Genomic DNA, 24,992 nt, shown 5'->3' with positions numbered 1-24,992 from the left:
TACTCTTCATTAGCTCTCTGTTTGAGACCCACACCCCACCTTCCTGATGCTCCCAAAGTATCATGTGCTCCTCTGTGAAAGCATTGTCATAAATAGCGCATTTCTTTGCGTCATCATTTTAGATTTCTCTACCTTTTATTTTAAGTTCAGGGATACATGCGCAGAATGTGCAAGTTTGTTACATAGGTAAACATGTGCCATGGTGGTTTGCTGCACATGTCATTCCATCACCTAGGTATTAAGCCCAGTGTCCATTAACTATTCTTCCAGGTGCTCTCCCTCCTCCCACCCCACAACCCGTGGCAGGCCCCAGTGTGTGTTGTTCCATCCCATGTGTCCATGTGTGTTCATCATTCAGCTTGCGTCACCATTTTATTAACACCTGTTTCCATCCACTAAGCCATCAGTTCCATGATGGTGGGGCATTGTATGTCTGGGTCACCACTCTACTCTTATGCTTAGCAGAGTTCTGGGCACGTAAGAATGTGCTTAGTCAATGTTTATGGTAGGCTGCAAAAATGAAGGTCTCAAATTCACCTCATTCCTGTATGCATGACCCTTTGCAACATGACTTTACCAACCCCATCAGTTTCTCCATTCCTTTGGATCTAGGCTGGCCCTTAAACATGCTCGAAGTAGTAGAATGTGGTGGAAGTACTGGTGGCAGAACTCTGGGCCTAGTCCTCATCAGACTTTGCAGGTTTCCCTCTCTTTCTCTGGGAATGTGCTGCCACCAGGGGAAGAAGCCTGGACTTGCCTCCCTAAGGATGAGCGAATACATGGAGAGAGGCCTAGCTAGATGCAACCTGCAGGCATCTGAGTGATGCCAACGAGTAACACCCAATTGGGCCACCAGATGATGGCAGCCACAGGACTGACTCCAGGCAAGACTGTCCATTGGAGCCTGGCCCAAACTGCTGACCCACGTAATTGTGAGCAAATAAAATGGTTGGTTTTTTGTTTTGTTTATTTTACTTTAAGTTCCAGGATACATGTGCAGAATGTGCAGGTTTGTTACATAGGTATACATGTGCCACGGTAGTTTGCTGCACCCATCAACCTGTCATCTAGGTTTTAAGCCCCGCATGCATTAGGTATTTGTCCTGCTGTTCTCCCTCCCCTTGTGCCCCACACCCTGACAGGCCCCGGCGTGTGATGTTCCCCTCCCTGTGTCCATGTGTTCTTGTTCAACTCCCACTTATAAGTGAGTACATGCGGTGTTTGGTTTTCTGTTCCTGTTTTAGTTTGCTGAGAATGATGGCTTCTAGCTTCATCCATGTCCCTGCAAAAGACATGATCTCATTCTTTTTTATGGCCGCATAGTATTCCATGGTGTATATGTGCCACAATAAAAGGTCTGTTTTTTTAAACCACTGTATTTGGAGGTAGTTTGTTAGCAACAACAGACAACGGATATATCTGCTGAATGAGTGACGGCCGGGTCTGAAGTAGACCTAGGGCAGAGGTTTCATGACAAGTCTCCTCTGTGTGATTCTTTGCATGTACTTTGGGGTAGCTTTGATTGTTCAAATTCTTCATATTCCATTGAAACATACTGAAGCTTTTGCCTACTTGTCTTAATTCTGTTTTTCTTAAGTCCCACAAACTAATTTCAATTTCTCAACTCTTTTCAACATTTCAAATTGTTAAAAACATCTACTTTTTCTGCACGCATACCCCTAGATTTTTTCTACTTTAGACCAAACAATCCTTAGTTCTTCCTACTTTTTCTCATGTTTCCAGATCCTTTGTCACCCTAGTTGCTACCCTCAATTTCCCTTTGGCAGAGAGGCTCTCATATTCTGGTGTCCTGTCAACTCTTCTGCTCCTTAGAAATCAGGACTCGCAAATATGATTTTAAGTATACTGCCAGGCCCATCTCCCTCACTCTGCAAACACGGAGACCATAGTACAACAGGCTCCATGACTGTAATGCTGAAATTCCCAGGAAAGCTGCAGAACATACCAGGAATCATACAGAGCGGCCTTTTTCAAGGAGGGTATTTTGAGATGAGAAAGAAGGGCATTTCATACCACCCTAGCTAATGTTTGTTGGGTATTTCCATTGCTCTTATGCAACAGACTCTTCTTTCATATATTAAACTTTTGAAAGTCCAATAAATAATAGTAATCTAGACATATTTAAACCTTAATATTCAGCCTAGCAGAATAAGCAGATATTTGCACTTCAATTTTCTTTGCACAAAGAGGTTAAACTGTCCATCCCTCATCAAAGATTCAGAAGTAAGCATAAATCCAAGCCACCACCAACCCCATTTTTCTCTGCAACATCACATTCCTTTCTGCTCCCAAATGAGCCATTTAAGAGTTGTTGGGATATGTCAAGCAATATATCATTAATATTAAAAAATCACTACAATATGAAGTTGCCAAAAGAAGAAAACATCTGGATGCTATTGATGACTATGCTGGCAGTAAGTCTAAAATTCCCAGATCTAATGGGTGGAAATCACTGGGACATTTATAGGTTGTGGTAGTTTTTGCGCCATGCCTTCATTCATTTGGCATTCATAACCAGCCTGTATCTAAGAGAAGCAAACAGGAATAAGGCACTCCTCCTGGCTTCCTACCTTCTCCGACTCACGCCAACACTTCAGGATGAATATGTGGGCATAGATGTCCTCCACACAGATCCAGCTGGACAGGCTCAAGGTCGTGTCTGTCCACACCCAGTCCATCACTGCCCTCAGCTCAGTCAAAAAGGGCACGAGGCGAAACCTGGCAGGAAACACATCTTGTCAGAGAGACATTTGTGGGTGGCCCCCGCCACCCTGCTGACCCGGGAACGCAAGCAGTTCCTTACTGCTTTAAGCCCATGCCTCAGGAAAAATTATCCAGGTGACCCTTCTGTAAAACCCCACTTGGAACACAACTGCTTTTCATTATAAGTCTAATCTACAGATTTGTATCTTTTTCATTGTTTTCCTTTTCCCTGATGATCATAACCAACTGGGATCTCCCTTTTAAATAAATGTGAAGGTGACTCAGCTTCTTTCACATTTATTTGTTCATATTACAAGACTCTGTTGGCCATGGGGTGCTGAATGACTGGGCCTCTGCTGTTGGATGAATTAGTAGGGGCGGTGCATCTGGTAGGTTAAAGATGAGGGCAAATGGATAGAGGCAAAGGGAGGAGGAGGGGTTGTGGGGAGCCAGGGTGTGAGGTTCCTCAGCTGTAGGACTTGCTGGAGTACCAGGGTGATGGTGTTGGCTCAGCCTCTGTGGTTCAGCTTTGTCTCAGGAGGGGTTGGGCTGGGCTCCCCCAGGCTCTAAAGAATGTTCCTTGTCTCTTGACTGACACAGAGCTTCTCCCAGCCTGGAGAACCTGGGTTCTCCCAGAGCTCTCACAGCAGTGTGGATTGCCACTCAGAAACTCTCCCCTAGGCTGCCTCAGCGCTATCAAGTGAATATAAATCCAGTCCTCGGAAGAAACATCAGGCCCAGTCCCAGCCTGGCACTGCATGAAACACTATTCCACACACAGCGCTTCACAGCATCTGAAGGCACTCAACACCTCTTCCGTCTGGTGCTGAGGAGGCGTGTGACAATTAGAAACAGAAAGAGTTTTGCCAACATTTTAAGAGTTCTGCAATGCTTCACACTGCTGGATTTGTCCTCTCCCCCGTCCTTCCCAGATGGGAAATAAAATGCCTTTCCATGGCTGTTCTTCCGCCTACAAGTGACTGTGACAATGCAGTGTCCCTACCCTTGGAATAAGAAGAGGTTGACATAATTGTAGCTCTTGGTGAGGAAGTTCCCCAGGACTCGCGTTGGGTAGCCGCAACGGATCTGGTAAGCAGACAACCCAAAGTAAACGCACTTCACAAAGTACCAAAGCTGGGCAACCAGGTTCTGGCTGAATTTCCTAAAATGTAAAAATGCAGAAAGTGAAGAAAAGAAATACCCATCTGCAACAAAAGGACGGCAGTATCGAGTTAAAACAAGCCAACAGAATTTCTCCTTCATCACTCAGGTCCAATTCTAATGAATTGTCTATACATCGTGGATCACTTCAAAGGCAAAAAGTGAGATAAAAAATTCAGTAATAAAAACAATTTCCTTTGAATAGTTCCTCCAATGTGTCTTATTCCATTGTTTCAGCCATAGTTAAAATAAATTATTAAGTGAATTTACTGATAAATATTTTCTCACTATGTAGATGATGCAGCTACCATACTCCAAATTACACTCCTGTAAGAAAAAAGAAAAACTATATACGTGATGTATGTTTTTATAAACATATATATAAACACATATGTATATTTACTTAAGAGATTCATAATTTGGAATATGCAGGAGAAACAATTCTGATAGGTGGACTCTCAATCTCTTTTTACTACACATTATAAAAATAGATAATGGATTGACAAACCCTGCAGACACCTGGATTTGGTTCCCGTTCTGTCTATATGTTATGGGGTTTATTTCCCAAGCCATCATTTCTCAAGACGTCAGTGTCTTTAACTGACAATTCTTCCTAGTTCTGCAAATCTAGAACTCCATGCCCTAACCTTTATTTATTTTTAATGATCTCCTCAACAATACAGACGGTAGTCTCTTCTCCAAGTGAACAGAGAGTGAAGAGACAGGTAGTGTTGTACAGTTCATGACTGCTAGCACAAGTTTGAAAAAAGTTTAGTAGAATTAAATTTCACACTAGAAAAAAAATTTAGAATACAGTTTTAAAGAATGATGAACTGTAGGACCACTTTAAACTTTAGATAAATGCAGCATTCTGGAAATGTCTTGAATATGGTCAGTGAAAATTTTAAAAAGGAAATAAAAGGAAAACTTTTGCCTTGGTGAAAGTTTGTTATAAGCTTCTCTGTCCTCAAACTTAAGAGCCACACTTAAAGGTTTTGATACAAGCAGCATATTTCTTTTGGTGCCATATTTTGGATTTGTCTCTTCCCTTTCTTCCTCCCTCCCTTTCTCCCTCCCTTCCCCTCTCCTCCCTGTTTGGGAGGCCCAGGCAGGAGGATTGCTTGCGGCCAGGCATTTGAGACCAGTCTGAGTAACATAGTAAGACCTCATCTCTACCAAAAGTAAAAAAAATAAAAATAAAAAATAGTCAGGTGTGGTAGTGTGCACCTGTATCTCCAGCTGCTCTGGAGGCTGAGGCAGGAGGATTTTCTGAGCTCAGGCGTTTGAGGTTGCAGTGAGCTATGATCATACCACTGCACTCTAGCCTCGGTGACAGAGTAAGATTTTGTCCCTAAAAGCAATAAATAAGTAATTTAAAAAAAACTAGCATGTCACAGTCTGGGAGTGCAGTTGCAGAGGTTTTCAGAGTCAGAGCAGATGATGACAACTTCGTTGGATTAGGTACGTGGCTCTCCAGACCAGTGACGAAGAGTTACAGTTTGCTTGCATATATAAAATCAGATATGCTTATTAAAAATTCCTGTTCCTACTACATCATACGGACAAGGCCACATTCACCTTCTGCAGAGCCTTTTCTTTCATGACCTGACAGAGCTGATATTCCCCATTTATAAAACTCCATTTTGTTTTTCTTTGCCAAACTGACTGGATCATTTGTTCATGAAATTAGCACCAACAGTCTCAAGCACTGTTTTGCCTGGAGGCGTGGGGTGGGAGACCTTCCGCAGAGAAGTGTCATCTGAACAGAGATCTAGAGAGTAAGGAGGAAGTAGACTTTGGGTTGGAGGCTGGGGAGAAGAAGGGGAGGGGGCAGAGCTTGGAGATGCCAGGCACACTGCGGAACAGAAGGTCAACACCTTTCCTTAGGGCTCTAGGTGACAGAGGGGAGCACAGCAGCCACTCTGAAGGATCTCACCAGCCCTTTCCTGACAGCTTCAGGCTGCCCGGGTCAGTGGCACTGTATTAACAGCAGCAGCGTCTGGCAGGATGGGTCCACCTGCTTCTTTCACTGTAAGCTGAAACATTGCTAGGTGCTTTCAAACCCTGCTGCAATTGACCCCCACCAGTCTCCTGTATGGAGACTATCATCTGCTCCTCGATGCTCTTCCTTTATCTTTTCTTCTGTCCAGTAAGCAGCCTCCAATTATTCATCTATTTCTCGAATGACTTCGTCTTATGCCCTCTCTCCTTTTCAAAAATGTCCCAGAGACCACATTCCACTTTACCTCCACCTCTGCTAAGGCGTAGAGAGAAATCCAGCACAAAGACCCTAGGTTTGCTCTGGTCATTAAGGCTGTTCCCTTTCTTATTTATAGAAACCTTGTTTCTACAAATATGGATAAAAGTTAATTAAAATATTTTTGAGTAATCAGTTCACACTTTGGATTTGAGTTAACTATGGATCCAAATCTTTAGCTTTTCCTACCTTCGTGGTGCTGCTGTGCCAAGGCTCTGCCTGCGGCCAGCAGTTCTGCTGTGCAATACATGTGAGTGTCACCACAGGAAACACATTTGCGTAAAGGTGGGCTGGTGTCTCCAGCTTCTGAAGAACTTACCTCTCAGTCACGCCAGGTAAGATGAAGAACATCCAGAAGTGAATTCCGAACACAAGAATGACCTGGAAGATGACCTTTCCCAGTACAGTCTTCCTAAGGTAGAGGGCTCGGTCCACCACCATGGTTCCAAACTGAATGAGGACCATCACCAAAAATGGCCCCGGGACCTGGTCCTCCGACAGCGAAGAGGTGATGTCTGCGGCTGCTGAGTGTTTCTGGGGAAGAGACAACAAGTTCATGCCCAAGAGACAGTTCACGGGGAGAGCACCATCACCGTGGAGCAGAGTGGGTGCTATGGCCTTTGCCCTAACCTACCCCAAAGGCCCAAAAGCCGAAGACAATGATGATGAAGTCCACCGTGTCAGCCAGGAACATGAGCACATACACGTCAGTCACAGCGCTATAGTCCGGGTGGATGAGGTTGTAAAAGAACTGTCTGATGGGCACATACATCTGCAGCGTCCTGCAAAATAGAAAGCCCCCACCAACCCGCTTGTTTCAGGAGGGGCAGGATGGCAGAAATGACCAGACACTGTCATCATGCCGTTCCTCCGCATTCCCCTTCCCAGCCAGGTCCCACCAGCCTCTCAGCCTCAGGATAGTCCCGCTGAGGGCGGCTCCTGCTCTAATAGAGATTGTATATACATTTACTGCCAAGATAGGTACTGATGCCCTCTCTGCTGATGGCACCGTAAGCCTCTCCTCCTGCTTGAAGCACAGTAGAATGGTATGATGCCCTGGGATCAAGGTGCTGGGTTTGTAGCCTGATTCAATTGCTCACCACCTACAAGACCCATGAACATGCTATGTAACTCTCTGTGTTTAGTTTCATCATCTGTAAAACTGGAGTGATAACAAGGCCTGATGCCTAGGACCAAGGTGGGAACTAAATGAGGGAATGTATGAGGGAGGGTGCTCAGACTTGGTGTGCTTGGTCCGTGTGTGTTTGAATGTGCGAGCCCCTGCTCCTCCTGTTTTAGGGCTTGTGTCCATCCTGGCTCCCACATACTGCCCTGGCCTTTTATCTGTGCCTTGCTCTGTGCCTAAATGCTGTGTCCTCTTGGCCCTTGCTCATTTGTCTAGCCTTTGCCCTATCTTTGCTCTGAGACCTGCCTTCGGTTCAACGCCATGTTCGGGTGCGGCTGGCTCTCCTGCTGTCAGAGCTCCTGTTCAGGGCTCCACTCCCGCTGCAGTCCCAGGCCTATGCACCACTTCCATCCCCAGCAGGTGGAGGGACCTGTGCAGTTTGCCTGGGAACAGGCATATGACCCTGGACAAAGCATTTCTCCACCATGCACTTCCATCCCCTTCTCGGGATAAGAGTGCAGCTCTAAGGCCCTTCCAGCTTTGACACTGTATTCCTTTCAGTTTGGCTGGACTTCCCCATAATGCCTAAGAATACCATCCATGAACCATTGAAGTGACCCATTTGCTCTGTTCAAATAGAAAAAGCATGTGCATAAATGCAGTGGATATAAAATGAATCACATGGAAAAATGATTTTTAAAAACAAGACAGAAAGGGGTAATTTCATTCTGCCTTATGCACATAACATTTGTGACATGAGAAGTTACTCCTCTGCTCTTTGCCCCTGGTTCACAGGAAATAATAAAGCCCCAAACCCTAAGATAAAGCACACAAGCCAAATATTCTCATGGACTCACTTCTTTATGGTAAAGGCTTTTGCTTTGATTAAATGTTCTTGAAACTTTTCCATATAAAGTTCCCTTTTGCTTTTTTGCTTAATACTCAAAACACTGCTTCCTTTTTGACTGCTGTTTCGGGTGCTTGTGCTGCCTAGAAATAAAAAGAGATCACAAGATGTATGGTGAAGCCTGGCATTTGTTCACCTAAATAGCCCAGACGCAGCCCCAGAGCCCACATGGTGGAGGGATAGCTCAAGACTGCTTGAGAGGATGAGCACGAAAGGATGCATTTATGAAAGATTACTGAGCCCTTTGGGATGTCCCCTCAACTCTGCTCCCACTGTGGTGGCTCTTTCCTGGATTGCTATGCAATCTTTGCTCCAGAAGCAAACAGACTGGAAGGATAGTTTTTATTGTGCTCTCTAGGATGCAGATGTTCCAGATAGGATGCCCCATGTCTGTTTTCATATCCTAATTTCTCTAATTGTAAAATGAATATGACATAATCTGACAGTATCTGCATCAAAAGCAGGTTCTGAAAATGACTGTACACCACTGCATGGAAAGCTTCAGACAGGAGCCCCGTAAATACAAAAGCTTCAGACAGATGCCCCATAGATACAAAAGTCCAGTGATTTCAACAGGGGCAGCTGTGACGCCTATCTACTTTCTGATCGTACTCCTTGTTTAGGAAGAAATTAATTACTAGACTAGGAGATAACTGCATAGTGTGGTTAAAAGTTCTCATCAATTACATCTAAATATCTTTAAAAAATACATTGTGATTGATCGCACTCTGGACAAGCCCTGCAGATTTTTTGCATGTAAATTAAAAATTATCATGAGCCTGGCATTTATTAGGGACAAGGCAGTGTGCCGGCCACTTTTCACAATTGTCTGAAACCCTTGTCCTGAGATAATAAGATTTTGAACAGAGATGTTACACAGCTGAGGCAGGATTTGGACTCGGGTCTCTCTGATTTCAAAGCCCTTTCTTTTCACATAATAATGTCTGTCTCTTGATAGCACCCAATACACCATCTTGCCCCAGACCCAGAGGCACCAGAGAAAAAAAGGCCACCTGGGAGCTAACTACAGCCTAGATATATTGTGTTGACAGATACCTCTTTGGGATCTGATTGAAGAAAAGCTGGATCTCTGGGATGGCTCAGAGTTGGTGCTGGAGCGCTTCCTCCGGACAGCTGTCTGCTGCTCTGGGAAGGTCACATGCACTGACTCCACGGATGCCGCCAGGTTGATGGACTTGAGAGAATCAGAGGAGTCCCTCCTGCCGTGACTGAGGGAAAGCTCATCATCTGATTCCTCCTTGTCCATGCCACTTTCAGTCATGTCATCTTCATCCCATAAGCCATGGCACTGAGAAGCGGAGACAGGGACAATTGAGGCTACTATTTCAGGTGGAACCATTTGTATTCTGTCCTACAAAATCTCATCCAACAAACTGTCCTTCAAGATTAGAAAAACAAGATGATATGGTTTGGCTGTGCCCCCACCCAAATCTCAACTTGAATTCCCACGTGTTGTGGGAGGTAATTGAATCATGGGGGCAGGTCTTTCCCATGCTAGTCTAGTGATAGTGAATGAGTCTCACAGATCTGATGGGTATGGAAAAGGGAGTTTCCCTGAACAAGCCCTCCTCTCTTTGCCTGCTGCCATCCACATAAGATGTGACTTGCTTCTCCTTGCCTTCTGCCATGACTGTGAGGCTTCCCCAGCCATGTGGACCTGTAAGTCCATTAAACCTCTTTTTTTAAATTGCCTAGTCTCAGGTATGTCTTTATCAACAGTATAAAAACAGACTAACACACAAGAAAAGAAAGCTTGTCTAGTGCTTTTTGAGGATCCCAGTAGGGGACAGATGGGTGAGTGTAGACAATAAGATTTTAGCTGATAATTAAAATGGAGACAGATAACTTTTGGCAGAAGAACTCAGGATGAAATTATAGTGACTTGACTTATTGAACGGAAAGTCACCCTTATGACCTTGCTGCTGTCGGACAAAGCTCTCCCTTGAGCCCTTTGTCTGGCCATGCATTTGCTCCCCAAGACATTGCCTGGTCCTCCCTCTGACTTATATGTGGAGGACAAGAGCTCCAGGCCAATTTATCAGAAATCAGTTGGTCAAAACCAACTCTGAGAATGATCAGTCCACCGATCACTCAATGGACAGATGTTTCTTATTTATTTGTAAATATGTTATTCTTAAACATATTCAATGAATGTATTCTTATTAACATAACAAACATTTTAGCTTTTCATAATGGGATTTTTCAGTTTATATGGATTTCTTTCCAATTATTTTAAGAGTTGTTTCCTCTTTTGCCAACATTCATATATTTAAATTCTTTCGCAACTTTCTCAGTAGTATATTTTCTTGTTTGCTAATTCTTCTAATTATTTATCAAATATAAAGCAATTTGATATTAAATAGGATGGTTTCAAGCACTTTGTTTGTTTGTTTGTTTATTTATTTATTGCACTTTTAAAACTTCTGCAGTTTTAATTGTTTGGTTTTCATGGAAACATTATATGAAAGATTTATTTTTTCAAAACTATGAGTTAGCTTGTCTTCTTAAGAAAAGATCTATCATTCTGAAAAGTATTTTATATCCTTATTTAAAATTTTCACATAATGCCATTACCACAAATCTCACATATATTCATATATTTGAATTTTTCAAAAACAGAGTAAGAACATCAATATGAAACACAAAGATTTTATTATATGTTTAAAATATAAAATTGTAGCAGTTAAGCCATTTAAATATTGATGAAAAGACAGTAAAATGCCCTAAAGAGTTATGATAATTTTAAATGATGCAAAAGAAGGCAAAGGTTTCAAGAGAATTCTGAATTGGTCAAAATTATACCATCAAATGTTAAATACCAAAATTTACAAAAAATGAATTTCTAAGACTAAAAAAACAAGGTCAATACACTTATTAATATATTCATAACAAAAATCAGTATAGTAAATAAATTCAAGTAATTAACATATCCATTAGAAGAACTGTAAAATTTAGGCAAATTCCATTTTGGCTAACTGGCTTCCTTAGATAACACAGCTTTCAAAAACCCACCACAGCCCAATGACCCAGATAAGCCTCCCTCCAAATGGAGGGCTTGGGTGCTTTGCAAAGTGATGGAAGCTACAGTGAGGAGGCTGACCAGAGTATACTCAGATGAAACCGAGTTTGATGTAGCTCCCTGAGCTAGGGAAGAAGTTAAACACACTGATACTTATCTATGTGTGCCTGTATGTATATGTAGGTGTATGTATTAACTCACGCCAAGCCTTGTTCTAAAAAGACTTCTAGGGACTAAGAAAGATATTTCTTGATACAAGGAATTTAAAATATTTTCTATAAGAAGACAAGGTTAAAATGAGAGATAGAAAGTAAGATTGTGACAAGAAGTACATTCAATGTATGCTATGCAATAATTTCTATTTATTAGAATTAAATGGCATGTTTACAGGCTTAGTTTATAATTCACAGCATATGAGAAGGAAGGACCCACGAAGTCACTGAGAAGGACAGGAGTCCCTGGGGCTGAGGCAGGGCCATGTTGTGTAAAGGCCTTCCTCAAGCAGGGTCATGAGTGATCTCCTCTGCAACAAGCAGGAGGAAGCACAGCTCTGGGCTTCACTGGGCGACTGAATATGTGGTCTGTCCCCAACAGCTAATGGTTTGATGGCAAGAAACCACCCAATGAAAGCGATTCTACTAGAAGAAGGGAGGCGGAAGCTGGCATGGAGATGAGACATTATGATCCATGGACATCGTGGCTCTTTGATGTTCTGGCTGAAACCAGGGGCAGAATTTAGTGTATCTGGCATTAAGATATTAGACATCATTCAAGCAATGTTCCACAAAAGTGGAACATTGCACATTTAACTTAGGTTGGAAACATGGGTAAATATTCTCCCAGATTTATTCTAAGTTCCATTATTGAGCACCTTAAGTGTTGGAAAAAATGTCCACTGAATGAATGTAATATTTTACTTTACTTTTTCTTTTTTTAAAAGAGCATATGAGTAGATGCCACCCACTGGCCCCTCAGCCCCATCAGCAATCCTGATGTCCGGGTTATCTAGGAATATTGCAGGGGCTGTGATGACCAACTTCCAACTGGAACTGATTAACTGTTAACATGCTGTACCTTCAAAATTGATCGATGAAAGAACAGAGCCAGGAGCTGGATGAGGTCATAAAGAACATAACCTTCCTTCTTTTCCACTCCTATGATGTTCGGGGGGTGGTACGGTTTATCTTTGTTCAGCTCCGCAGTCTTATTCCAGGGAAAGAACCCAAATTGGAAGAAATACTTGACTACAATTGCCACCTACATAAAGATGACAGAAGTTTTAAAAAATTACTCCTTCTTTTAGGAATAGATACACCTGTCTATGGAAAAGAGCATTATAAAAATTAAGCAGACTATTGACTTCAAAACAGAAGCAGTGTCTGGCTGTCATGGTGTCTTCCACTGTGGATCAAGCAAAGCCTGTCAGGCTCCTCAGGTCACCCCTTTGATTGGTCATTCCTCTATTTTTGAGGTGTTGGCATTCATACTGATTTAATTAGATATGTATATAATTAGTCAGCTATTAAATATGGTATTTAGGGAAAACCCGAACAGAACATATTAACATCTTCCTAGTTTCTATATTTAATCCTTAAACTATAGGAGCATAACACATGGTTATGATGTATGCAGTTTTCACTTTCCTCCATCATATCTGCGTGCCACATTAGTCTGGGAGCCACTGAAAAACAGAAGCTACTACTTGCTTTCTACTCACCTTTGTTTTCTACTCATCTTTGTATACTTGTGCCTAGCAGGGTTCTTGGTTTCTGGCACGTGGTTTGTATTATAGACTAAATCAACATCAAGAATTTCCCACTTATTTCAGTCCTCAGTGCAATGTGACAAGAAAAGGGAAAGCCTCAACTTAACTTATATAAAAATATTTTACTTATGTTTTTAGAGATGAAGCCTCAATCTGTTGTCCACGGTGCATGCAGTGGCACAATCATAGCTCACTGCAACCTCAAACTCCGGGGTGCAAGCAATCCTCCCACCTCTGCCTCCCGAGTAGCTTGGACTACAGATGTAGAAATGGGGTCTCGCTATGTTGCCCAGGCTTGTCTTGAACTTTTGGCCTCAAGTAATCCTCCTGCCTTGGCCTCCTAAAGCGCTGGGATTACAGCCAGAAATATTTTATTTTTAAGGTTTTACTTTAAAAATAAAATACAAGAAGCTCTTGTTCCCTTTTCCACATTCTTGGTACCTCCTGTTATTTCAGCCCTAGGTAGGAAAGGGAATCTGATTAATGTACTCACATTGTTATAGACTGGTACCCATTCCCTAAACAGGGAGTCATTTACATCCTGAAATGATGTAATGAAAGCAAAGTTTAAGAATGATTAACTTGGATCAGCCAATTCAGCAATAGGTATGTATCTGACTTCACACCCTTTATTTTCCTTATGGAAACAAGATGCATGCTATCAATACTTTAAACCAAATACTTTTGAGATGGTTTAGTGCATAACTTTGTTTTAATTTTGCTACTGAATTACTTATAACCTACAAAACTTCTAGGCTTTGAGTGTGCATCTAGGATGGGCACTGTCGTTTAAGAAGTAATTACAGCACTGTTGAAATGGAAAACTTTTCCTTACAAGTCAGGGGAAAAAATCAGTCTCTTCATAAACCTGAGAACACAAAGCACCACAGTCTTCCAGGCACCAAGAATATCAAGCTTTTATTTTAGTTCCTTTATGGTTTTCATGGGCATTTGTGATCCTGTCTATGCTGAACAGGGCAGGAGAGAAAAGCAGGACCAGAAGAGTGAGTAGAGGCTCCTCATACCTCAATGGGAGGTAAACAGGCTGGCATCCACCCTTCAGATGCTAAGTGGGTGCTTGTACAATTTTGTGTTGCAATGTATGGAAATTTACTTTTACATTTAAACACGAAAACTATGCATGATGTATTCAAACTATGTTCTAAGTGCTAGACGGTGTAACTTACCTCAGTCCATTCACTGGACCGCCTGCGGCGCCAGGCACTGTGCTCAGCTCTGCAGAAGCCTTTTATCATCTCAGTGGTTAATATTTTAGGAAAGGCAACTAGGCTTCAAAAGCCTCCCCTACCCCTCACCAGCTGGGCAACTTTGGGCCATTTATTTAATCTCATTGGTGTTGTGTCCTTATTGTGTTAAACGGGAATGACGGCAGCACCCACCGTGTGTGATAGGTGTGAAGTGTGAAAAGATTTTTAGAATTGCGAGTGCTAGGTAACTCTTGGTACTGTATGATTTGTGTACCTAAGAATGTCTATGGAACTGCGTGTTCCAAGTGAAGCTGACCAGGGTGAGGGAAGGCCCCTCTCGAGAGAGGGCACAGGGACACAAGGTATGCTTCCCCTTGCATAGCTGCCCGAAGCCATTCACAGCAGTCTGCGCCCAGACCTACCTCAGTATAGACGATGGCCATCATCCAGAACCGGCGGCTGGGTCTGGGGACGGACAGCATGGCCCAGAGGAAGATAAGGATGGGAAGGAGGAGAGTGATCATGGAGGCCGAGACCATGTGGTTGAGGATGATCACGAAGTAGCACACCATTTCCGAGCGGGCAACCAGGGTGTTGTACATGGCATAGAAGAGCAGCAGAAATCGAGGCTGCCCCACATAGAATTTCTCTGACTCTTCAAGCTCATCGTCGTGAAACATCCTGTTAAAGTAAACCATGTGATAATATGTCTTTTTGTTTTTTAGATGAAGTCTTGCTCTTGTTGCCCAGGCTGGAGTACAATGGCGTGACCTTGGCTCACTCTAACCTCTGCCCCCAGGTTCAAGTGATGCTCTTGCTTCAGCTTCCCGAGTAGCTGGGATTACAAATGCCCACCACCATGCCCAGCTAATTTTTTGTATTTGTAGTAGTGAGGGAGTTTCACCATATTGGTCAGGGTGGTCTTGAACTCTTGACCTCAGGTGATCCACCCACCTTGGCCTCCCAAAATGCTGGGGTTACAGGCGTGAGCCATCGGGCCTGGCCACGTCTGTCTTTAATTTCTTCAAATTGCTGATTTTCATTTAGTACTATCCTTCCTGCTGTGTCCCCCACTTCCTATGTCCCCATTTTTCCTTCAGAGATAACTTAATATCAGACTTTATTATAGAAAAACGTCAACACAAGGCTCTACTGACAGGTTTTGCTGGTTCTAGACGATTCCAAGTCCTGGAATCGTCTATTTGCTCTAAGTGTCTAGGTGAACTTTTTTCTATATACAAATTTTTCTATATGCAGAATTAAAGCATATGTTTAAGTGGTGATTTCAGAATACATGTCTGATCTGCTCACTGGACCCTTACTTGTTCAGCAGCAGCTCACTGGCCGTCAGCTCGTGGGTCAGGGAAGGTAAGATGCTGGACCCCAGCTTATCGGTGCGGCTGTCATCAGGGCTGACTGCCATGTGGTTCTTGCCTGTAGAGTCGTCCTGTGAGCCGAAGGACAGGTGCTCGAAGCTCACAGCCTTGCTGTAGGAGGGAGGGGCCTCCACGTCCCCTTCCAGGGTAGAGAACTGTGTCAGCTCTTCCTCTGGGGTGAGGCTGACCTCCTCGGCACCCACGGCTCCCACATCGTACCCTGCAGCCTCATACTCCTTGGCCTCCCCGGACTCAGGCATCGTGCTCCCTGCCTCCTCCTCCTGCTCAGCCTCCACCTCCTCGATGGTCTCAGTAGTCCCCTGGCGTGAGTACAGCATGGTGCACTGCGTGGGCTCGCTGTCGGGAGAAAGGGTGGGCACAGAGCCCATGTCTTAGCATCCACACTCCTGGGGTTCTTTCCTATGCCTGAGAGACCTCATCAGAACTCCTAAGGAAATGCCCCATTGTTTTTATTGCATTCCATCTGCTTTGTTCTTTTAGAATAATCACTTCTGTTCTGCAGACATTGCAAACAGCAGCCTCTCCAGTGCAAATGTTGACAGTGCACACACACAGTTTAGAACCAGAGCCAGTCACGTGACTCTCAAAGAGCAAAACCCACCCCCATAACAAGTGTGGAGTATCCAGATTCATAGCCTCGGGTTCCAAAGTCTGTTTCCCTATCAACACAGCAGAGCTTACCCACTGCTCCGTCTGCTTCAAGGAGCATCTCTGGATGGGAGATGCTCTGAAGGTTTTGACCGAGGCTAAGTCTTAGCGCATAGCTATTCTACCCTCCATCCTACACAACAGACCCGCCCAGACCATAAGTGGGGACCAGGAATGATTAAATACTGGCTACACTGAACAGCTGTGTGCTTGATAAGAAATGCCACCCTTCTTTCACGTTTGTTCCTCCTCCCTGCTTTTCCATCCTTTGCGTTTTTTGCATTTCTGTGCATTATGTCTGCGGAACCTCCACCCTGGCCCCAGCTCCCTGTATTGTGCCCAGGGCTTCCCTTCCCCACGGGACTCCAGCCACTCTCCCCGTGTGAGCTCTCCTAGATCCTTGACCCTTCCCGCTGCCCACTTCACCCCAGGGTGCGCTTCTGTTCTCTCTTCCCGACAACTTTACTTATTTTCTTCTACCAGTTCCTCTTCAAGTGCTCATTTTCCAGAAGCTTCTCTACTCTCATCCTCACTCCCTGTGTTTGGCATTCTGTTCTTTTCTCTCATATCCTTCATCTCCTTCTTTTGTTACTTCATTCTTTTAACTTTCCCTGTCAGGTCCATGCAGACAAGGTTGGCCATGACAAGAAGGCACCCGGTAACATTCATGGCTTGCTCTACCTTGGACACATGGAGGGGAGAGGGGCAAAGCCCACCTGAAGACTGGGAATCTGGAGGATGTGGGAGGTTGATGTGTTAGACTCTGAAGTATGTACTGTGATCTGAATAGCATGTGTGACCCCCTACGTTCCATAAACACTGAGATTCTCAAATGCATAGACTGTACCCTGTTTCTTGTCACAGATGCCAGTGTAGACATGTAGATGAGTGAATGAATGAATGAATGAACCTTGGCAGAGCTGTTCCCGGCATCCTGTAACTGAAGAACCAGGTTGGCATGAGCTTTTGATGCCCGCTCAGGTGTTCAGAATCCCCAGGGTTGTGTCCTCGAGTATGTACATCATGGAGGGGCTGTTGAAATGCCAGGCCAAACCAGATTTTTGCTAAGACTTACCTCAATTAGATATCCCTCCTAGGAAAGCCATGCAATTAACTCATTGCCCAGGGAACTTCCAGACTACTGGAGCCAATCCCACAACAGATCTCATGGCCAGTAGGACTAATCAATCCTAAGCACGCTCCCTCTGGTTTGGATGTCCTGTGGCACCAAGGGGCTGAGGGTACCTTCAGAGGCCAAGAAAATGGACTGATATGGCAGGTATGTGCCTGCCAGAGGACTTGCCAAATGGCAAGGCATTCCCGTCAATGCCAGGTGCCAGCGTACTGCAGGGCTGCATTGAGATATACAGCGCCAGTGAAAAGAAGATGCCCTCTGACTTGCCACTGTGAGCAGACAATATGAGACTCAGTTTGGATTGGGCTGTTTTCATGTCAGGAGAAGCACAGTGTAGCTGCTGACTTCTATGACCATCCTAAGGCAATTCAAAAAGAGTTTTGGGGTTGTACGCAAATAATTTGATTTCTAAATGAATACTGTTTTGGGGTGGGATTTGAGAGAACTTAAGCCACAGTAATTTTTCCACAAAATACAAGTTATTGGCTACAAAGATGAAGCATTGTGCTGCATAATATTCTTGTTAAAAACCAGTGGTAAACTATATTCTGACTTTCATGTCAGTTAGGCATATAACATGTAGACTTATTCAATATTTACTAAAAATGACAACCTATGACACATTTTTAGGTTTCTTCCTACTGCATGCATCTTTTGATTAAATCATGAGAAAAAGTTTTCTACCTTTGCTAACAGATTTCCTCCTTTGAGTGGTGTCCACAGAAGCTCTAAATTATAAAGGAAACATGCTTATGTCTCTGAAAATGGAAAGTGTGAAATACTGAAAAAATGGAGGAGAATGTTTATGATAAGGAGTTAAAAAAAACACTCCTAACAGTCAAAAACTAAAGAGCTGTTAGTTTAATATAATGCTGTCTTGAGAACAATTACATCTCAAAGAGGTCAGTGGTTATGCTTTTGTTAGTCATGCAGTTTATTAAAATAAAAATGAAATAAAAACATATGTCAACAGAACTTATATTTGCAGTGATATAAACGGGGGAAGAGGTGATTAAAATGACAGAACAAAGCATGCACAAGTTAAGCACCTTGATACTAAACTGCCACTGTCAGCTGAAGAGGAGGACATATCCATGCTGAGCATTTTACGGAGCCTAGGCCGAGCGCGCTCGCTTGTTTTAGGAATTTCTTGTCCATCTAAATCATCAAGGGTGGACTGCCTTGAGAACAGCATGGTTGCTTCAGTGTAGCAGCTAGCAGCGCAAACAGTTACAGAAACACAGTGTTAAAACACCAAGTGGTACATCAGGTTACACATGGATCAACTGACCAACACACTGCCATGCAGCAAACCACACATGACACCAACACCACCGACAAGGAAGGCCACCGCAGCCGGGCTTGGGGACAGGGAAGGACCTGTGTGCAGGACCTTAAAACGCAAGAGTACTGGATTGTAAAAACATATTGGCTAGTGACACATTACAAAATGGTGCTCTCTGGGTGGGATTAAGAAATAGAAAAATGACAAGTCCCAATATTTTTCTCACAAAGTAGAATTTATATAATTAAACTTCATAACAGAGGGGTTTTTTAAATGAAAGAAAATATGCTTTATTTGGAGCTTGCAGTCCTGAGTTGAGAGCATTTATTAACCAATTTGGTTAAGCAGAAATAACTGCTCATGTAGAATTTATATAAAAGATTTCAATCTTTTTTTTCTTTTTAGCACAGTCTTCAAAATTAGAGAGGGGAAACTCAGGAATGACAACAAACTGAATTTTGCACCCCATCTTTGGAGTGATATTCAGTTAAGCCAAACGAGATGCTTTGCATGTAGTAGGGATGCTGGTTTAATATGCCATGTATATAAACCAACATCAGAAATAAAATAAAAGGCTGTAAAGGAAAGAACAAAGGAGCTTGAGCAATGGCAGGGTCATTTTGTCTGTTAACTTTTCATTATGCCTAATTTTTTTCTGCATCATGTTTTAGGGCTTGGTGGATGCCATGGTGGCAAGAACCCACTGCCTAAAATCCTCATCTCCTGGTACCCAACAGAGCAGTGAGTGGGGAGGGAGGATGGCAGATTCAGCCTAGGATGCTGCTGGGGAGGATGCCCCATGAGAGGAAGCACACAGAGGTGTGACCCAGGCATAGTTTCACTTTCCGCACACGATTCAACCCCAAAGAGGGACAGACAGCCCAAAGATCCTCTACAGAAGGCAACTGGAATACTTTATCTTCCAACTTGAGTGCTCATGGGCTGGCTGACCCAGGGAACAGAAACAGATCCTTAGAGATACAGAATGCCTGATTTCCAGGCTGAACCTGCTAAGCTGAATTCTGTCATCAAGTGAACTCACTAGGAGAATACTAGGTGCCTGGCCTGCACAGCCATACACTGTCAGCCAAGGATCCTGGGGCAGAGGCGGAAGGCGTTCAGGATGCAATGACCACGGCAAGCCTGGGAGGAGGGAATTTGAGTTATTCTCTCATGGAACCTGTTAAAAAGTTTTTTATCCCATATGCTGGAGCACAAGACATAACTGCTGCAGTGGGACCGGCTGTGCTGCTGTCCATGTCACAGCTATGTGGCCAAGACAGGGGCAAGCAGTGAGGGCAGAGCCTTGAGCAACCAAAATACTCTCTAGAAGGTGATGGAGGCTGTTTTTCCCCCCTAACTCCTTTAGATGTCACCATGTCACCATATTCTGGACAAAATGAGGAGACAATAACAAGACAAATGAGAAAAGCATTGGATGAACAAAGTGAGGGCTGGGATGCTGACATTTTGACATTAATCGGCTGTTGGGTTTTAGATGAATCAGTGCCCCTTTCTGGTGCCCCAGTTTTATGTTTCTGAGATGAAGAGACTTCACACTTCTGTATTTCATTTAATATTTGCAGAGATGCAACCTCACAGCCTGTGCAGTCTCCTGAAACTTTGCTTAGGTTTTCTTCATGGGAACTGACGGTTCTAATTCAAAATCCCTGTTGATCTTGTTAACTCTTGGGTGGAGTTCTCAGAAACTACACCGTCCCACACAATTGGGTTTCCTATAGGGCAACTAATAAGTCACCCAGTCCAGGACAGTTTAAAAGTGAATGGGAAGGGGAGGAAATGTATTAAAATAGGCCCAGACAGCAGGCCCGACGGAATGGCTGCCATTACTCCCCTGACGGCCCCCCACTGGGAGGCACTTCGGGCACCGTGCAGGAAGACAAGGCAACACTCAGGGGACAGATTTAAGCTAATAACCACCTCCTTCATATCTGGGAATGCCCCTGAGAATGTTAACGAATGTTTTCTGTAGCAATTTACGCTAATATATTTTCTGGGATGGTAATGTTAACTGGTTATATAAAGCAGCCATTAAAAAATGTTTGCCATTTTACATACGGATTTGAAAGAAACTGACTATTCTTCTAAGTCAAAGGGACTACAAATCCACTTGCTAGGCTCCCACCCAGACCCTATCTACTGTCTGCTGAAAGGCAAAATTCATGCCACTGGCCTCAGAGCAGGTGCCATGAAGGGCAATGGCCACACCAGGTGAGTGCAACCTCACTGGGGAGTGGCAACCACGTGGCCACCAGACCCTTCCCAATGACTTCCACTGCAGGGCCTCTTCTAGGGAAGGTTACTACCTTTCCAACAATCAGCATGGCTTCCTGGAGACTCCAGTGTAGACAAATAATTATTTGGAGATTTGAAAGTTTCTAAAGCAGAGAACCTAGGAATATGGCTCACTGCAAAAAAGGGAAAGTATGGTAACTCCTTTACTGGCAACAAGATGGGCCCTATCCTGTCTCCCCTTTCTTTCGGCTGAAAAATAAAATAAAAACACATTGAAACCTAATTCTAAAGGTGCCGGTTTCCTACTAGTCATTGTATTTATTGAGTGACCATTTTAAAATTGGGAGGATATTTTGACAGTCTTTGTCAAAAAGCAATCGAGGAGTTTACCTCCTAACTCACAATTTTTCATCATGAATATGGTTTCCTGTCTGCAATCTGAGGTCAGACTTAAAGGCAGTTATTTGACTTCATTTTAACCAGTTTTTTTCCTCCTTAATTGTGATTTATAATATTTAATTTCTTAATGGGGCATATTGTCCATTATTATGCAGTTAAAAGACATAAAGACGGGATTCACCTATGTTTATTTCATCAAAAATTTATTTTCAATTCACCTTCAAATACTCTCCAAGGCTACTGATTCAGAGTTTGGTTCTAGAGCAGCTTTTTTCAAGCCAGGCCTATGTGTGATATTCAGGAGGCCTGCAAAACCCTGGAGATTGAATGAAAAATAATTTGTATCTATGTATGATTTTTCCCTGTGGGAGACTATATGGCTTCATGAAATTTCAAAAGAAGTTCATTAAAAAATGTCACCAATTACTGTTAGTGTCATCACGAATTAATGAAGAAAGGCTATTCTATTCATTACCCATTTCACTTGCCACACTTGGAGATTCAAAAAAAATCTCTGTATTATAAAATGAAGTAAGAAGGGAGGTTAAAAAAAAAGGCGTTTGAAAATTTCTACAAATCACATGATGGGGCAGCATATTTTCTTGAAGAAAGATGCAAAGGTGCAATAGTCAAACTCGATGCTACACATGTATATGATCGTATTTTTCACTGCACAGGAAGAAATGATTCCAGTTGAATATGGTCATGACTTTTGTTTAAGTTCACTAGAGATGTCTGAGTCTTTTATTTTAGAATTTAGGAGTAATAAAGACACAGTTTAAATTAGATCCAGGCCATATTGGATATATACAGATCAACACAGTCCAAAGCTGAGAGTAGTGGGATGCATGTGAATGTTATGTAAAAATAAATGAATGAATAAAAGAAACACCATGTGGGACATGGAAGTGTAGAGAGTCTCAGCATTCCTTTCATCCTATCATTCTCTTACTTTTCGAAAAATGGTTGTTTGATCACTAATAATTCCTAAAGTGGGTAGATTTAGAAACTTTTAGATTCTCCAATTTCCCTTCATTCACCCTGTAACTAGGAAGCAGCACCAGTCAGCATCTTGAGTGCCCACTACACTCGGACAAATCTCGGCTCTCGCCCACCCTGCTGCATGAACCTGTCAGCTTTCACAGACTTGCCCATGCAGGGTCCCTGTAGAATGAAGGGACTGTGTAAGAGCTTAGGTAAGAAGGGCTAGGCACAGATTTTAAGTTTAGCATTAAAATGAATTAAATGCATTGAATTGAATTAAAGAGAGAATGATTCAGTTTAAATACATTGATCTATTGGTAGGGAGAGAATTGTTGCAATAAGAATGAATTTAATACATCTGAAAGCTTCTAAATAGAATGGTTATAACAGTTTTCAAAAAATAAAAATTAAATTCATCATAAAGAATGACCTTTTGTCTGAATGGAATCTGTCAAAGAGAAAGACAGAAGCTCCCCTTTCAAAATATTGATTGTGGGAAGTTCTTAGGAAGACACAATGAGGCTCTGGTAACACTCACCAATGGACAGATATGATATTAAATTTTCTCTTTGTAACTTTTGATTTTACTAATGGTTTCAGAAATTAATAATTGAAAAACATGCATATTCTTGGGTAGAAAGACACTGAAAAATAAAGTTTTATTATCATGACACATTTTTCTAATAATAAATTATTTTATTCTACGAATTAAAACTTTAAACAGAATCTCAATTAGGAAACAAATATTTGACTTTGAAATCAAAAAGAGTTTCTGTACTAAATGTTTCTTCTTTCCACAAAAGATATACAGTAATAGATGAAATATCTGTGTCTTTGGAACTTATAAATAAGCAAAGATTATTAACAAATTAAAGGAAAAATATAGTCTCTTTTATCATCCCTCAAGACTTTAAAATAATCAATACCTACTTTAGAAGGGCAGGCAGGGATATATTTATGCACTGTGTAATCTCTACAAATATTACTTCTAATTTAATGTAGGCATGCATATATATATTTTAAATTGGGCTTAGCATCCATCTTATTTTAAAATTTGAATTTTTACTAAATATATGTATAAATTTTACTGTGTATATATATCACAAAGATCTTTTCATACAAATAAATATGGATCTGCTTCAATAATATTTATTGGGTAGCAAAATAATAGGCATAATTAGAGAGGCTCAAATACAGGAATGCAGCAACAGTTAAATAGCACTTTAGGGTAAAACTTTTTTTTACCCACATCTCCTCGCTTGGTTTATAATTCTTTTTTTTTTGAGACAGGGTCTAGCTCTGTCACCAGGCGCCAGGCTGGAGTGCAGTGGCGCGATCTCAGCTCTGCCTCCCAGGTTCAAGCAATTCTCCTGCCTCAGCCTCCCCAGTAGCTGGGACTACAGGCGTGCGCCACCATGCCCAGATAGTTTTTTATATTTTAGTAGAGATGGGGTTTCACTATGTTGGCCAGGATGGTCTTGATCTCTTGACCTCGTGATCCTCCCACCTCGGCCTCCCAAAGTGCTGGGATTACAAGCGTGAGCCACCACGCCCAGCCTGGTTTATAATTCTAACATCCAGTTGTCTATTTTGGGTTTGGTATCAATAAAATGGTCCCAACTCCCTCTCCTACTTCATCTGAAAATATACCCAGAATTTGTGAAGGACAATTACTTCTATGAGTCATTAGTGTCTTGCTCTAAAGTGTGACTCTAACACCATCCGGGAGTTTCTGACCAGCAGTCAAAGACACCAATCTCTACTGAACTCCCCAGGGCAGGCATTTTAGGACACAATAGCCTTATCTCAGTTCTTCCTAGGCTCAAACCATTTAGGAGACTGCTCTTATCTTTAGATGCCTGTCCAAGAATCAAGCCCAGGGGTCGGCACAGGATAGATGATTTTCAACATGTTTAATGAAAAAAAAATGAAGCACGAATGTTCTCAGTGACACAATTCTTTACCTGTGAAGGTGGCTATAAGGTGTAATTCATTTGGTCTAGCTCTTCACTCTGAGCAAGTTGATTTTTCCTCATAAGAGAGGGTCTCCTGCTTAACTTGGAATCTAGCTCTGTACAATTGTCAGCATCTATCCACAACACTGTAATGCAAAGAATTCGAGGCTTTTCTGGGACAGGCAGTAAGTTGGCCTTTGCAGGAAGAGGCAATGAGAGACAGCATACTAGGGTGGTTTAGAATTTGGGTTCTGAGCTAAACCACGTGATTTTGGATTGTGAGTCCACTTTTATATACAACCTAGCTGTGTGACTTTGGGTATGTTTCTTAATCTCTCTGTAACTAAATTCTGTCTTTGCAAAGCAGGGTTAATGAGAGCATGCGTCTTGTACGGGCTTAGAGGATAAAATGAGGTAACTCAGTATAGTGCTTAGTGCTGGCCCCTGGCGAATCCGTTAGCACTGTGTCATCTGACAATCCTGTTGTGAAATAATGCATATAATAGTAAACTCAGAGAATATGGAAGCTAACAGAATACTTTTTGGGAATTTTTATTATAAACCTTAAGGTGACACTTCTGAAGGGAAAGATCAAGGATAGAAACAGAAGATGCTAGTGTAGAAGACACTTTGTGAATCAGCTATTTTGAAAAGCACTGAAGATGTAGCCCTTGACACAAGTAATCACTTTGGGGTTGGGAGGGATCATTCTTCCTTACCTCCAGCTTGAAAATCTCTATACTGT

The 24,992-nt window shown here is 42.5% G+C and overlaps 1 protein-coding gene across 1 annotated transcript in view; it reads right to left on the bottom strand.

Moving 5' to 3' along the window:
* PIEZO2 (piezo type mechanosensitive ion channel component 2) overlaps nt 1–24,992 on the bottom strand; it is a gene marked incomplete at its 5' end in the record, with an annotated part of 291,899 nt that overhangs the window by 16,715 nt on the left and 250,192 nt on the right. Inside the window, 10 exons of the mRNA XM_037733350.1 lie at nt 2,592–2,739; nt 3,728–3,886; nt 6,462–6,676; nt 6,777–6,924; nt 8,126–8,258; nt 9,232–9,484; nt 12,290–12,472; nt 14,611–14,869; nt 15,511–15,921; nt 18,418–18,582. Coding sequence (XP_037589278.1) covers nt 2,592–2,739; nt 3,728–3,886; nt 6,462–6,676; nt 6,777–6,924; nt 8,126–8,258; nt 9,232–9,484; nt 12,290–12,472; nt 14,611–14,869; nt 15,511–15,921; nt 18,418–18,582 — 2,074 coding nt within the window. The remainder of the gene's footprint in view (nt 1–2,591; nt 2,740–3,727; nt 3,887–6,461; nt 6,677–6,776; nt 6,925–8,125; nt 8,259–9,231; nt 9,485–12,289; nt 12,473–14,610; nt 14,870–15,510; nt 15,922–18,417; nt 18,583–24,992) is intronic.

Source organism: Cebus imitator, unplaced genomic scaffold (assembly GCF_001604975.1).
Source record: "Cebus imitator isolate Cc_AM_T3 unplaced genomic scaffold, Cebus_imitator-1.0 Scaffold518, whole genome shotgun sequence".
Taxonomy (NCBI): domain Eukaryota; kingdom Metazoa; phylum Chordata; class Mammalia; order Primates; family Cebidae; genus Cebus; species Cebus imitator.
The sequence above is the reverse complement of the archived record's forward strand: the minus strand, read 5'-3'. Positions and strand labels throughout refer to the sequence as shown.